We start from the raw sequence: 15,654 nt of genomic DNA on the forward strand, positions 1-15,654 counted from the left end.
TTTCGAGTAACACGTCCTTTGCCGCTGGGCCACTTGCCCAAGTTTTGCTCATTGCATCATCTAGCAGGCCCGGCGTGCCGGGTATCTACGTGACGACATGCATCCGGGGGCGTCAAAGAAGGAGATTGGAGATGGAACCTCCGGGGAGGAGGAGGGGTGAAAGAAAGGTTCCAGATTCATGGTGATGCCAGGGCAAGAATGAAGACGCCAAGGAGGTATTCCGAATATACTAAGATCACACTTTTGCCGCATGCAGTCTGTGCAGTTCTACCAGGCGAGATAGGGCTTCCAGTAGAGATCCATTCAAACCTGGGCCAAGGGCTGTTCGGCGGCAACACGCCCCCCATCCCCTGCACGACCTTCTGTCTCTCCTACCACAGCGCAAAGAGGCCACGAATGACAGCAATGTTGCGGCTCGCCCAATCCATTGGAGTGTGAGATGTGTGATGTCTGTGTGTACCTTGCAGGGCGCCCATGTGTCCCGAAGCCCAACCAGAGCAGCGGATGTGAGCAAACTTGAATCGGCCGAGATTCAAGGGGAAGGGGGGGTTGCCGGGTATCAACGCACCTGCGGCGTTCCAACGCTGTCTTTTCCGCATACTGAAACCTGGCTCCATGGATCTGGATGGACTACGTACATTGGCGCCCGAGACGTCGGTTCTCTCCCAGGGGCGGGCGTATCGGAGAGATTCTGTTGTGACGATTGGGTAGCAGTTTAGGCGTCGAGGGAGGGAGTGGATGGAATAAAGCTCGTCCCCAGGGGCAGGAGAATGGATGGCGCTGGGAGCTTAAAGACGAAGAATCACTGGCTACGACGAGCCCGTTCGACGTGAGGGCTGCGGTGAGAACGAGGCACCAAAGCCGCCGACGAGGAGGACGTGGGCGCTTAGAATAGTGCGGGCGCTTAGGCACGTGCATTTGTGGTAGGGCGGATGAGGCTGCGACTTGATTCGCTGCGTGGGCTTGAACAGCATCCCAAGGTCAGGGGAGCCTCTCGTGGTCCAGCAATCGGAGATTTTTTTGTAGAACGTAGTAAGGGGAAGAAGGAATGAGAGATGCGATGAAATATTCTTAGCGCTTGCTGGCTTCCTCCCCTCATAGTGAGGGCGGTTGGAGGTGAAACCTCGTTGCCTAGATGGCACATCAACGTGTCTGTGATGCGAAGTGATGACATTGAACCAGCTGGCGGCAATTGACTGGTGGACAAGTGCTGAATGTAGAACCTCGACAAAGAAGAGATGACGGGAGCAAAGCTACAAACCTTGACCAGGCAGCCGTGGTTCTTCTTGCATATACTCCTTCTTGACGTTCATCATCGGATCGCTGGCACATGCCGGCGGCTTCTAAATTTAGGAAGACCCCGCCCTCGTGCCTTGTGCTGCCTCCTTCGACGTTCCGATGCGCTGGATATCACAATCCTCATGACGACCTTCCCTCCAGTCGGCCGTCCCCTGTCGATGGGTGTGTTTGTATACAAGGCGACAGTGACTTGATGTATGTAGTAGACAACAGGGTAGGTTGACGTCAGGAACACTGATTAGGTCCCCGAATGAATCAAATGCTATTTCGGGGGCACGCCTTTAACCTACCTCACAAGCACAGAGCGACGGCGCCAAGATGAGAGGCAAGGCCTTACAGGAAAGACTGGGCACAAAGGAAGTTCGCCACATCTGAATCAGGCGGCGCTTAGATTATATGACGAAGGAGTACCGATTTCAAGTATGTGTACCGACTACGCATGAGCACAAGGACGAAACAAACTCGATCCAAAAAAACTCGGCGATGCCTTGCTCCTCTCGGCAACACTTACTTCGTATGCTTCGTACTTTGGGATTTCTTACCTCGTAGTTCGTACCTCGTATGCCGACACGACAATCCCCGAGAGCCGGGATCTCCTATCCCCATTTACGAAGTACGAACTGACTACATGTACGAAGTAGGGGGAGGGCTTGTGCAGTGACCTGGTAATAATCTCCTTGATATCTCACCATTCTCACCGTGGCAGGTCCTGCACCGAGGACCAAGTTCCTGGGTCCGCATGGTCAGGCTGGCGGGATGGGCTAGGGGCCTCGATTTTGGCGGGTCCAGTTTCCAGAAAAAGGATAGCGGACGCCTTCCCGACTCGAAAGAGCGAAGACCAGGAACGTTTCTTGGGGTTTCAAGCCGGATAAACAATAAGGCGGAATTTCCAGAACTGCTCGTTGTTGTTCAGGTCATACTTCTCAGGCCGTAATTCGTACGCTGGTGTGCGGTTGATTTGATGTGACTCATTCGATCCAGGAGCTTTCTATTTCCTCTTAGTTCAAAATGACTAGGGAGGTTCTGTCCTTTGCGCATGACTTTGCGACACAGACATACACACCCCCGGGTCAGTGTAAATTCCAGAAGAAGAAAATTGGCGCGTTCGCGCAGAAAAATGACCCGTTTCGACATATCCACTCTGACAAGAATCCTCAGTAGAGGCTAGAGGCTTGGAAGTGCTTGGAATTTCGGACCAAAACAGTATTAGGGGGGAAGAATACTAAAATGTAACCACGCTCCGCTAGAAGATCCTCCCTCTCCGCTCATCCCTAGCCTAGCCCTCAAGTCTGCGGCGGGTGACGCCTAGGGGGGTTAGTTTTGTCCATCATCGCCTTAAAATTAGTCGGAAACGGGGTGGGTTATGCTGCCGTTCTTAGTTCTTAGATACGACGTCGTCACCCGTGAAATGCCTTAGGAAATAACTGCATGTCGATCTGATGGATCAAATCTGGAAGGCGTGGACCGGGCGGGGGTATTAGAGATTGTCCTTCCAAGCACTGGAGGAGGAGGTCTGCCCGCGTGTTCCGAAACTGTAAAAGAACGGGACACAAGCTCAACTCCAGCAATGGTTAGTATCCTCAGCATGAGTGAGTTTCAAAATCTGTGACCTGTTGCCGCCCCCAGAGCGAGAGCCCGACCCCAGAGCAGAGGTCAAGAGGGAGAGTGCGGATTTGGCAGCGCGGAACATTGATTCCATTGTATATTGTCGGAATTCTTTACGGGTACTTCGTACCTTTCTTTGTACACTGCATTGTCACGTAGTGTACACAGGTACGAAGTAAACTCCGAAGTATAAAGGTACCCCGAGTACTTCGGAGTTCGTACACGCACAAAATCCAAATTTGCAAACTTGCTCAGCCGCCAGCCGCCAGCCAAAATCACATTCCCCACTAGGAAGCCGCCATGACTTGTCTTGGAGGACTTGGATTGGTACCAATTCACGCAACTTCACCGAAACAGGGAAAACCGATTTGCCAAGCAAATAATTAGCAACCCAGCCACAAGTTACAACACAGGGCAAGCGAGATGGTGGAAAAGGGAAATTGATGAGAAAAAGCTCGGTATTTTTTAGCGTGGTTCGACGTGCGAAGGATGTGACAGCAACCCCCTTTGGTCATGAGAGGATGGAAATTCTGCGCGGGACATATTAAATGCACGATGTAACGGATGGGAGAAAGTGATGATGATGTGAAAATGGAAAGAGGAGGGAGGGGGGAAAGCAGGTGCCTAGTCGTGTGTGGAATCATGCAAAATTGATCACACCGGCAACTCCGTAACAGACGAGTTCCTCTATTATAGAGTAGGCCAGTACTCCGTACTGAGTAAGGAGTGCTTGTGTAGTTTAGGAAATGGAGCGACCGAATGATGTGAATAAACCATCCGCGCCTTTCGCGGTCTGAAAACCCACTTTCGAAAGGAGGAACAGTACGATTCGCACTTGCCTTTGCTGGGAAATGGTCTGAGGGCGGCAATCGAAATCCCACGGAATCCCAACCTGACCCAAAGTGGAACACTTAGGCGAGGAGCTTGGGTGGGTGGGAATCATCCATCGAAAATCTGATGGTGAAAGGAGGCGGGGTTGAGGAGAATCATCACCCGTTTTCCCTTGGATTAATATGCGTATGCTCCGAGAAATAGAAGGGGGCCACCAATTCAAATCCCATTGAAGCTGGGAAGCAAACCAACATGCTCGGATGGGTGGTAAGCCGGCATCGACACACACACACTCAACGCACACAAACAACTGAAGCCGCGGGGAATCCCCCTATGTCCCGTGCCCCAATCGGGGTCAATGGTGGCTGACTCGGTCTCTTGTGCCTGCGGTATGAGGCGAAAAGAACAAAAGAAATCGCAAAATGTTTGGGAAGGGAAGAGAGGGGGAGAACGCCCTGATGCAGCGTAACAAGTTAAGGTGAAACTGAAAGCGCAGAGAGCAAAGTCGAGTCGTACCCGCATGAGATGGGGTGACTTTCTGCTTTCACAGCGGGTACTCCTTGCTTCTTGGCTGTCGCTGGTCGGCGCGCAAGGGCGTGGACTCGGAGGTACGAAGTATAAGTACGAGCAAAGAGGCGCCATTATGAAGCACGAAGTATCAATCCTGGATGTCCATCGTACTCCAAGAGGCTAGGTCCCTCCAGCTTATGGCCAATCAGGTCTCAGGAAAGGCCTTCCCCTTGGACAATTTCCCATGGCTGTGGTCCATGGCGGGAGATTGGGGGCCAAAATGAGTCCAGTGAGAAGATTGATAGCCCAACAACATCAATCAGCGTGCAGGCCAATACAAGCCCTCAACACACCCATAACATTGAATTGTGCATCAATGATGGATGTGATTGTGGAGTGTCAAACTTCCGCGGTGAGAAAGTGGTACGAAGTACACTTTGGTTATACGTACACGCCCACGGCCAAGCCCTCGTGGTCATCCAGGCGCCTGACTTACGCTACGACCAGAAGGTTCTCCTTCCTCGCCAACGAAACTCAACAAGCGCTACAACCGACTACGTGGTCTCACATTCGTCCCTTCTCTCTCCATCCTTCCATCTCCATTGTCAATCAGTCAATCAAATATCAATCAAATACTGTGTGCATGTTTGCTTTGCTTTTTTTTTTTTTTTTTTTTTTTTTTTTTTCTCTCTCTCTTCGCGCGCAATTCTATTTTCATTTTGCTTCCTCTTTTAGATTCTTTTCTGTCCCTTTTTCTTTTCTGAGACACAGTAGGCTTATTAGGTCGATGTTCATTCAGTCGTATCCCCTAATTAAAACCTCATAATTCCACATTAATACCGACCCCATTCTCATCGTCACGTTCCTGGGGAGGATGTGAACGGAGCTACGATGTCGGATCATGAAATATCGTAAATTCCTTGATTCGGGAAACAGGACGTCTTCCGTCGCTTAATCGAAGATATAAACTGGGCAAGATAACCCAAAGCGGAGAGGAGTGCGTGTAGTAACTAACTACGAAGGAGCAAGACAACCAACAATGAGGTCAGATCTTCCCCTTCGCATCAACTGTGGGAAGTGGGACATTTCTAAAATTAGGGACACCTCGGACTGCGAAAGAAAAATAAAATTCCATCCTCACATTCATTCGGCAAGTAGGTATCGAAATTCACGCTCGATAGAGCAATGGTGTCTGTTTCCGAATTTATCGGGTCCCAAAAGCTAAGCTTGAGATTATAGAGTGGTGCAAGTCCCCTCCCCCCTTCCCCCTTCCAAAGAATTGGATACAAGCCGAGCAAACGGCCCCCGGAACTTTCCTCACAAATGGGGTTTTGCGGGTAATGATATCTGGGCTCAGTCTTTGGGAAGGACCGACCCAAGGGATGATGAGATGAGACGGCTCGGTCGTAGATTTCCTAAAGCGGTACAAGCGGCCATGCCTGCCCACTTCCATGGATTGTGAGGAGCACCCCCCCTCGGCGAGGGCACTGTCCACTAGACCTATTCTTGGGGTTTGGACCCTTCGAGAATATTTCAAAGTAATAGCTCCTTCTTTTCGCATACCAAGACACTTGGCTTGACTGATGCCTAAAAGTGGAGAACCGTCGCTTTTCTCCCCGTTTCGCAGGTATTGCCGCGGGTTAGAAATTCGAGGCGTCTCTCTTACCCTTCTCTTGCTCCCTACCTGCGGCTCATGCTCTGCAGTGCTGCTGGCCAAACAGAGAGCTGGCAGAGGAGTCAAGGAGAAATTGCGGGGGAGTACAAGTTGGCGGTGAGTCCGAAACCTTCTGACCAGCTAAACGCGGCGGGCGGGAGGGGAAAGGGTCGCGAGGAGAACGACCAGCCAGTGAGACCGGCGAGATCTGGGGCTGGGTCTCCTTACCAGCGACCGCGTCAAATTGCATTACACACCTCCCCCCTGTCACGGCACTCCCATTGGCCCGCGCCGCCGGTAGACCGTGGCTCCGTCGCCCCCCATCCGCCGGATGTCACCAATTCTGCTCTCATGATGAGACATTTTGGGAGCCGAATTGTTCGAGTGGAGAGCTACAATGAAGTGGGCACTCAAGTCTTGAGGTGGCAAGGCGAAACAGGCGAGGATGTTATCCAGCGTCCTGGTGCAGCAGGCTGGTGACATCAAACTTGGCCAGGCCCAGGACCAAGTGTGCCAGAGCCTTGGGCGAGACGCCATGTCTGCGGCCATGAGGCGTCAGTCAGTACTGAGCCAAATAATGCTTTCTCACAGAAATGTATATCGAGGCTATTATACCTTAGTAGTCCCGTCTGAACAACAAAATGTCGGTGGTTGGATTTTACGGCGGTTTTTTTTTTTGTTACAGTTGTAGTCGGCGGGATAGCCGGGGAGATCCCACCGTGACCCATCCACTTTACATCCACTTTAATAATCTGATAATTTACAAGTACATTTTTCTTCCTTTCCTTTCGTGAGGTTGTTGCTGGTGGCGCCGTCTTCTGGGTACTAACACTGAGATAAAGTGGAAGGCCTCTTTCTGGAGGAAGGGGGACGGGCATTGGAATGGAGCGTTCCATCCGTGGCTACGGAGTATGTGACTGGGTGAAGCATCGAGGGAGTTTCAGTGTTCCGAAGAAGCCTTGGTTGGTCTTTCTGTGGCAAATCAGCAGTATTCTTTGCCGCTGCCGTAGGAGGGGAGGAAGGATGGGAGCGAATAAGCAGATATTTAAGAAACAAGACAGGTGCAGTAAAATGCATAGGCAGGATTACGGGTAGACCGGATACCAACGCGCCTAGCCGTAGGCTTAATGATAACCACATAAAGGAACATGAGGAGACCCTTCGAGGCTGATGTTTCCCGAACATGCATAGTAAAGCAAGCAACCCCAGTCATAAACGACGAGTAGGAGTTTATTACGCCTCCTCCACACCTGAACTCACGAGGATGGCAGATGGCAAAGGGAGCTGCGCGGTAAGGTTTGAGATCAACGGTTCCGAGTTGGGGGTGGGTCGGTAGCGTTGGGAAGATCTCTAGACTCCTGGCAGGATCTTTGAATTGGATGTTGTCAGAGACGGCATGGAACTCCGCTCCCGAATTCCGCATAATAATCGACCTCCGTTTCCGTTGGGGGCCGAATATTAGGCTGACGATGCTAATAATGCGCCATGCTGGATCGAACGGGCTGTTAATTAATAAGAAGCGCTGGCCGTAGCTTGTAGATGGAAAAATGGGAATGTTGTTGTGCCGCTGCAGGCTCGGCAAGGCTGCCGCGGTGTGATGAAGAAAGAGTACCCGCATCACAAATAATTTGTTTGAATTTTGCCTCTTTATGCGATGCCGTTCACAGCTTGGACAGAGGATCCCTGGTCTCCCTCCCACCCTTCATGAGATTTCTTGTGTTTAGCCTTAATGCCGCCTCTGTGGCGGCGGCGTTGTTCGAGGGTAAGCTTCGTTGGCCTGGTTTGATTGGCGATTCCCCGTGCGAAGGTCTCGCCCGAGCAGAATGGTCGCTCCATCATGATCATCTGTCATTGGAGATAGAAGAGAGAAAGAAAAAGAAAAAATAAACGCGGTTGGTGGCTGGTTATTCTACTTTGAGGCAGACACACCATCTCGACCATCATGGTTGAATTGGCTTTCTTGCTCATCGCTTAACCACCATCAGATACCGCCTACATTAATTCATTTGATTCTAACATTCATGGAGGGACTTCCGCTTGCGGGGTTCTTGTTGCCGGACGAGACTCCGAATGGATTCCCTTTGCGACTTTTGATTTAACATCCCGCCCTCGATGATTGATGGGTGTAGTCTTGAGGTAGAGGGTAATATTCAATCTAATGTGCCCCAGAAGGGTGTCAGCGGCTATGTGCGACTCGAACGCGGATCGTCTATTGCCCCGAGGTCTCTCCCACCTCCATTGCCAGGAATGTATGGAATGTCGGGGGCCAAAAAGGTCCAGCTCCGCAGGTCGTTTACAAAGTAATATCGGCGGATCGACCTCGTAAAGTGTACGAAGTGGTATTAGTTGGTGTTTTAAGAATGCCAGCATCTCTTTGGGAGGGCATCATCCGTGAGCGTCGTCTTGAAGGGCTCTCTTAAAATTGCCTTCCCAAATCAGTTCGGCGTGGTTCTGATCCGCGCTTTATGGTAGTACGAGTTTTGTTGGTTCATGTTCGTATTTCAGCAGTCGCTGTTTGGGCAGGGACAGTAAGACTCCTTCCACTACCTCGTGCGTCCTGGAGCGTAGGATCCTGAGGATGGCGCTGGGCTGCAAATTACTCGAGACAGAGAGGATATTTGAAGGTTAACTTGGTCTTCCACTCAGGCAATTTCATGTCCAGAGTGTCATCGCGGGTTGCATTCTTGCCTCGAGCGCCGAGATATCCACAGCCCCGTGACCAGATGATACTGTTGCCCCCCGGTCCGCCTTCCATTGGAAGATTGAGCCGAGAAGCTGGTCGTTCATACGACTTCGTACTTCATAGTCCACATACGCAACCTGATTTTCTCAAATCTGCCTGACTGTCCGGCGGGGTAACATTTTGGCGCTGTGGTCCTATCAGCGATTGGAGGTGACTACTCCGGACTTTTCGGTGTGCAGGATGGGGCAAAGAGGCCTCTTTTCCTTCGAAACTTGAACTGGAAAATGTGTCTTCCACTGTTTTGCGAGTCTGAATGTTCAATGCGGCCCTAACCTGATAAGCCTCCGCCAGACGCGCGTCATCCGCCCTGCCACGAGTCACCGTCACCTGAAGCCCCGTTCATAGCCGACTCTATTATACAACGAAGCACATAGCTGAGTACAAAATATTTTGAGGAACCGAATCCACCTCGTGCTCCGTACTTCGTAAGCCCCCTCTGAGCTGAAATGAAGAACGACGGAGACTTGACACGACGATCGGGCCCGTATCAATTTCAGTGACCCGTAGAGGATGAAGGAAGGAGGAAGGCGGCCCTTCTCTTCTCCTTCTCTGATACACTCAGCATTCCTGCTGACAGAACGAACCTGCCGTCTCTCCAAATTGGACGGACATATGAAAGTGCTCACATACATATAAATGCACTAATGCTCTTGCCCATGCTTTTGGTGGGGAAGGCACTGGGCCATACTAATTTGTACGAAGTACTTTACTTCGTACCTCGGCAAGTGTACAGTATCATAAGTGATTTTCTAGATTTAAAGCACTGTATACAATGGAGGATACTTTCCAAACAGCCCTGAATATTAGCCCATAGACACCCCTCACACGCCCACCCCTGTCCCTCTTGCTTTGGCTGCCTGCTCGTCAAAATTTCGTACACCCCCCATGTTGCCGAGCATGGACCCACTGCCGTCCACCCATGTCGAAGCGCCATGCCGCACCAATATTGGGCGCGTTGTTTCCGGGCTTAGCGACCGCTTCAGACGGGCGGGTACGAGCTTCCTCTTGGCCAGTGGGTACTTGTTCCGAGCCATTTTACTGGAGGATTTGCTCGCGCATGCCTATCCCATCCACCCTTCTGCTACATGAGTGGTACAGCGGCGAGGTATGAAGTATCCTCCTACGCTATTCGTACTGTCTTGTCCTCCAAGTTCAAGAACGCAAGAACGAACATTTCCAGATGCAGAGCAGCAACCAGCACCAAGCATCCAGCAAACTCCTTGCGGAATCGTTCACAGACTCGGTCTCCGGTTCACTCCACGCATCCATGTGAATGGTCTTTTGAGTGTTAAAATCGGAAACAGCAAAATTCTATTTTTGGTAGGCAATAGTCCATGAAGAAGGACCGGGGGTAAGGTTACCATTATTTCCTACGTGCGAAGCAGTGCAGTTTGTTTCTCCTTGAGAATATTTTTAACCATTCCTGATTTGCGTTCTCATTGAGAACCATTCTTTTCTTCTTTTGCTTTTCGAAGTCATGCAGTCCCTCCGGTCCCGTTTGAGGTTACCCGACAGGGCGAGAAACGATGTGATTTACGAAGGAAGGGACCTTTGGCGACGGGTGGAACAGCATCAGATTTTGCTTGGATGCCTTGGGCCAGCCCTCCCCTTCATACCGTAGCCGCTGGACATGAGTAGCAGATATGGCTGGCTAGTGCCAACCAGGTGAATTAACGCTCATGCATCGAGCCTCTCGTGCTTCTTTGCGCTCGTGAGAATTTTCTTCCTCCCTCACCGACCCTGGACAGGTTGGCGCATCTGATCGAGGGTGGCTGCTGAGAAAACGAAAGAGCGGCACGGTGCACCAGTTCTCCGCCAATGGGACTAGCATCGCGTTGTCGCCCAGTTCTCGTACGCTACATCCGCTACTTGAGACTTCGCAGTTGCACACTTCCTCTTCTGGTTTTCTGCCTCTGACTCTTGCCAGTGTGTGGGGATCCTTGATCGTGGCGGGGTCCAGCTACCACACCTTGCTAACACCACCCCTCCCCTCTACCGTACCCTTGTTCCTCCCTACTAATACATTCAAGTTGTCGTCCTCTCAGATTGCGTCTAGCAGTACGAAGTACACCAAGCTACGAAAGTACGTGCGAGTCGCAGTTGACAGTAGCGGTACCAATACCAATCGTTCACCACCTAGTGTTCATTCTTTTGCGCGCGCCAGCCAGGGCTAGATCGAAGGCGCCCCCCCCCCCCCCCCCAAAATTCCTCATAGCGGCTACCCTCGTCGTCCGTCCCTTCTTCCTATATGCTACATACGAGACTGGGAAAGCTCTCTTCGTAATGTTGCTTTGTACACGACATAACAGCACAATACATCGAGTGTACTTTAATCCCGGCTCCCAAGGCCCCAGACTCCCAAAGTCCCAAAGTTGCACACCCCTTGCCATCCCTCCTCGGCTCCTCCCCTCGTCTGTGATCAGCCCTTCTTTTCTTCCTATCTTTTTCCTTTCTCTCCAACACTGCATGCTGCATAGGAGTGGTTATCAACAAAACCACTGTCTATCCCTCCTCTCTCACCTTCCTCTGGCTCCGCCCTCTCCCTTCTTACATCACCTTAATCACGCCCTAGCCCCTCCCATCTTCCCTTCTGCCGTCAAACATCATCTTCTTTGGTCAATCACTCACCCCTCCACTCAGATTGATCAACCTTGGGAATGGAAATTTGCAGTTGGCGAGCTCGACCATCGCATCTCTGTTGACAGTTGTTTGAAGACGCGCCTCGTCCACCGACACCTCTTTACCCACGCGGTATATCACTTTGGAGCTGCGACCGGCATCGCACTCATCATTCTCATAAACCTCCACCGCTCATTTCTGAAGACCCTCTGCTCGAGGAATATTACAAGGTTCGTCTCTCACTAAGCCTTCACAGGCGTTACATACCCCCCTTCAGTTGAATCTAACAGGCGCAGCATAATCGCGCGTTAAGAACAAAAGGGAAGCGCCACTTGAACGAAAAAAAAAAAAAGCATAAAAGCGAAAAGACAATAGAGGGATAAAATCAAGGCAAGGACTAGGGAAAGTGAGAGATCAAAAGAGGAGCTTGGTCTCAGACGATTAAAGCAGACCATCCGGACCAAGCACTTTGCCTTTTTCCCAACCTTCATTTGGATCTCACCAAGCCGCCTTGACAGAACCGGAAAAGAGGGCTTGAAAAGGGTCTCAAGCAAACAAGACTCTCGTGTCACCTACTCCATTGACATTTTCAATCCCATCAATCATTCAACAAAACCCTCACTACCCCTTTGGACTAGAAAGGGGTGCGCCACTCAGCATCGACGATTTACGGCCATTGTTACGATTGAACGAAGACGCTGCGCCTAGCACCAAGCAATTTTTCTCCCCTTCTTTTCTTCATCTTCCTTTTTCGCCTTCCTACCGTAAGGCGGCTAAGAAGACGTTGCTTTGGCACAGGCACTTTGTGTGTCCTTTCTTGGCCTCAAGCAGTTATTAATAATTCTTTTATTCAAGCGTTCCCACCCTCCATCGGCTCTCACCGGGAGTAAGAGCTTTGGCGGACGGACTCTTCATTATTCCGCGGCAGAGCTCATTATTGATATCTACTCCGGACCAAGCGACCAGCAGAACTGGACACCAGGATAAAAGGGGAAAGTCGACGGACGGAAAGCTTCCCAAATCGGCTCGGAGCCTGATTTATTTCGCCCTCTTTCGACCACTCGTCCACCCCATCGCCTGGTTTGATTGCATCGACCCGGGATTTAGGGCTTATCGTGGTCTCTAGCTCTGACCAGGTGGTTGTGCTGGATTTTAATTCCTTGCGAACACCGAAGAGGTACAAGCTTGCTCCCTACTCAACTGAGCACAGTCGACTGCCTCATTTCCAACCCACGCCACGTACCTTGCAACCTCTCCGACGGCAGCCTACGCTCCGTAACTGAAGGAGGCGAAGGCGCGTGCGCTAGTCCAAAAAGGCCACAACCGCCTCATCAGCGGCTCAAGCCTTGAGCTCTTTCTCATATCCGACCAACTTGGCCAAATCGCGAATTGATCTTCGTCTCTCTCTCTCTCTCTCTCTCTCTCTCTCTCTCTCTCTCGGTCACTTGGCTGACCGCGCAATTTGATCGAGAAGAGGGGACAGTCGGCACGCGCACTCATTTGCATCACGCAGCCGGAGCCGAAACCGCCATTCGCCTGTTTCCGATCCCACCTACCGCCGTGCTTCATTAATTTCTCACACATAGCACCGCTTGCTCTCGTTAACTTAGCCATCTCGCGAGCGCCGCGCATTTTTTTTCCCCTTTCGTATCAGCTACTCTTCTTTCCACCTTAATTCTCTCATTTCTCGTCCCTCCCTCCCCCCCCCAAAGACCCCATCTGAGTCGTGATCTCAAATCATCGCAATCCTGCACCCATAACTTTCGGAGCAGTTGCTGGTGATCAATAGCAAAGGGACCTCTGATTTACGCGCGACCTGGCCCTCGACAGGTATTTATTTTTTTGGACTCTATCTCGCGACGGTTAACCTCGTCGGTAATTATCCATCTCTGGGCACGAACGGCCCACTCTACCCTCACTTCACATTCACAATGTCGACTTTCACCGCCCTCAACGGGGCCGACCAGAAGCCTGCGGAACCCGTCATCAATGTTGCAGAGGAACCGAGAGAGCCGAGAGAACCCAGACCGGTTTCCGCTGGCCGAGTGAACGGTCAAACTCCCATCACGCCCTCCTCCTCTTTGCCAGATGCCCAGAAACCCGCCGAGACGCCGAGGGAGAACAGATCGAACTCAACTCAAGAACGGCCCGCCTCATACACGCAGTCGACCCACGCCGAGGCAGAGAACTCTCATAAGCGAAAGAGGTCGGACGCTGATGAGCTGCGGAGGGATCCGCCGCCTCCCCAAGAGAGGTCGCCCCGAGAGGAACCCAGCCGACCGGCCCATACGGATGCCAGGATCGCTTATGACGGCAGGGAGAGGGAGTACCGGAGATACGACGATGAGCGTCGGGAGCGCGAAGGATGGTACAGGGAGCAGAGCCGCGACAAGCCGTCGAGCTACGAGCGCCAACATTTTCAGCCGTCGCAATCCTCGCAACGCCGCCAAACCCCGCCTTCGCACCAAACGGCCGAAGACAAGAGCTCTGAATCGGCTCGAAAGGAGACGGACTACCCTAACACAAGCCCCGACATTGACGACCGCTCGATTTCTGTTTACACCGGATCCCCTTACACCGCGGAAGGTAGGAAAGACACGGTGATTCAGGTAGATCCGAAAAAGAGGAAGCGCAACTTCAGCAACAGAACTAAAACGGGTTGCATGACGTGCCGAAAGAGGAAGAAGAAGTGCGACGAGCAAAAGCCCGAGTGTAAGTAACGGCTTTTCCCAACCCCGTTTCTGCATCTTCTTGCTCTGTGCTCTCAACTGTAGACGTGACTTGACTGAACTGTAAATGCTGATTTCTCTCGGTAGGCTCGAATTGTTTGCGCGGTGGCTTTCTCTGTGCGGGTTACCCACCACAAAGAGGCCCAGTGTGGCAGAAGCCTGATAACAAGGCATCCGCAATTCCGTTGGAGTCCAAAGACCCCAGCTATGTCCCTCCCGGGGCGTATGGGATGCCGCAGCAACAAATATCTCAGCAGCAGCAGCAGTCATCCCAGCAGCAGCAGAATCACTATGCTTCTGCTTCGGCAACTGCACAAAAGCCCCCACCGCTACCGCAACTCCAGAAGCGCGATCCCATTACTTCATACCGTGGCCAGCCCTTGAGGATAGACCCTCCTCAAGGACGACCTCTTGTCTCGGATGATGACAGGCACACGGCGTCGACTATTCCCAGTGCGTCCATTGCCAGTCCAGACAACAAGCTCTCGGCCCTCTCGTACACGCCGGGTGCCAGCGTCTTCCCCACACCAGTCAGCGCAAACGCGGGTCCGGCCCCGCCGTTCTCGGAAAGGATGCCCAAAGAGTATCAGAGAGTACCCCCGCTCCACGACCTCACTAGGACCGAACCGGAGCCACCTCATCACGGAACAACTCTGCCGCAGATTAATATTCTCCACCCAACAAGGACGAACAGCCCTATTGCCCACCAGACAGCTACATCAAGCGCCCAGGTTGCGGCGCAGCTCGCTCTCGCACATACTCAATACGCGCCGGCTGCGAGTAGGCAGCGAACTCAAAAGGAGGAAATGTTGTCCGGCAGGCACTTTTACCCGTTCGACAAGGAGCTCGTGTTGGAGAGGGAGAGGTGCAATGCGGCTTGCTGGAGGTTCAACAACGCGATGAACCCTACCAACGGAGTATCTCCTTTGGAGCGAGCGCGGCTCTTCCGTGAGATCTTGAATCCCCGAGACCCGATTCAAATGTCGCCAAATCTGATGACGCAAGTCACCAATATTGGCCGCGTGGGGGAAAACGTGGTGGTGGAGGCGCCATTTGTCTGCGACTATGGGTACAATATCAGAATCGGGCAGAACGTGGTCATTGGACGGAATTGCACCATCACGGACACTTGCGAGGTCAAGATTGGAGACAACTGCCACATTGGGCCCAACGTTAGTATTTACACGACGTCGCTTCCCATCGATCCGAAGAGGCGGATGGGCAGCAAGGGCCCACAGCTCGGCAAACCAGTCATTATTGAACCGGATTGCTGGATTGGAGGCGGTGCGATAATCCTTCCCGGCCGCACGGTCGGCAAGGGCAGCACAGTCGGCGCCGGATCGATTGTTACCAAGGTAAGCAGTGCTACTCGTCTGGGCCCGAAACACATGCACGAGAAAGACTTATGATGCTAACCATGATCCCTATCTCTAGGATGTACCACCGTTTACAGTCGTTGTTGGAAACCCTGCGAGGGTAATCAAGGGCGTCTCGTCGTGAGGCCTTTTTGATTCCCTTGTAACCCCGGAACGAAGACAAAAATGATTAGATAGCGGGCTTTTCTCTTCATTTCTTCGTTTTTACAAAAAAATTCATTAATCTTGTTTTCCTTTTCTCTTTGTCAACTGATCGGATATCTCTTATTTTTTTCGTGTTTTCCCTGG

The 15,654-nt window shown here is 51.8% G+C and overlaps 1 protein-coding gene across 1 annotated transcript; it reads left to right on the forward strand.

Annotated features, from left to right (window-relative positions):
- Nucleotides 1-13,192: 13,192 nt before the first annotated feature.
- Nucleotides 13,193-15,490, forward strand: SAPIO_CDS10703 (Nodulation protein L; the record flags this gene model as incomplete). The annotated part of the gene is made up of 3 exons (XM_016784250.1): nt 13,193-13,973; nt 14,078-15,345; nt 15,425-15,490. The coding sequence occupies 3 exons, from the start codon at nt 13,193-13,195 to the stop codon at nt 15,488-15,490; spliced, it is 2,115 nt and encodes a 704-aa protein (XP_016638482.1).
- Nucleotides 15,491-15,654: the final 164 nt, after the last annotated feature.

This window comes from Scedosporium apiospermum, assembly GCF_000732125.1.
Source record: "Scedosporium apiospermum strain IHEM 14462 chromosome Unknown SEQ_SAPIO_0176, whole genome shotgun sequence".
Taxonomy (NCBI): domain Eukaryota; kingdom Fungi; phylum Ascomycota; class Sordariomycetes; order Microascales; family Microascaceae; genus Scedosporium; species Scedosporium apiospermum.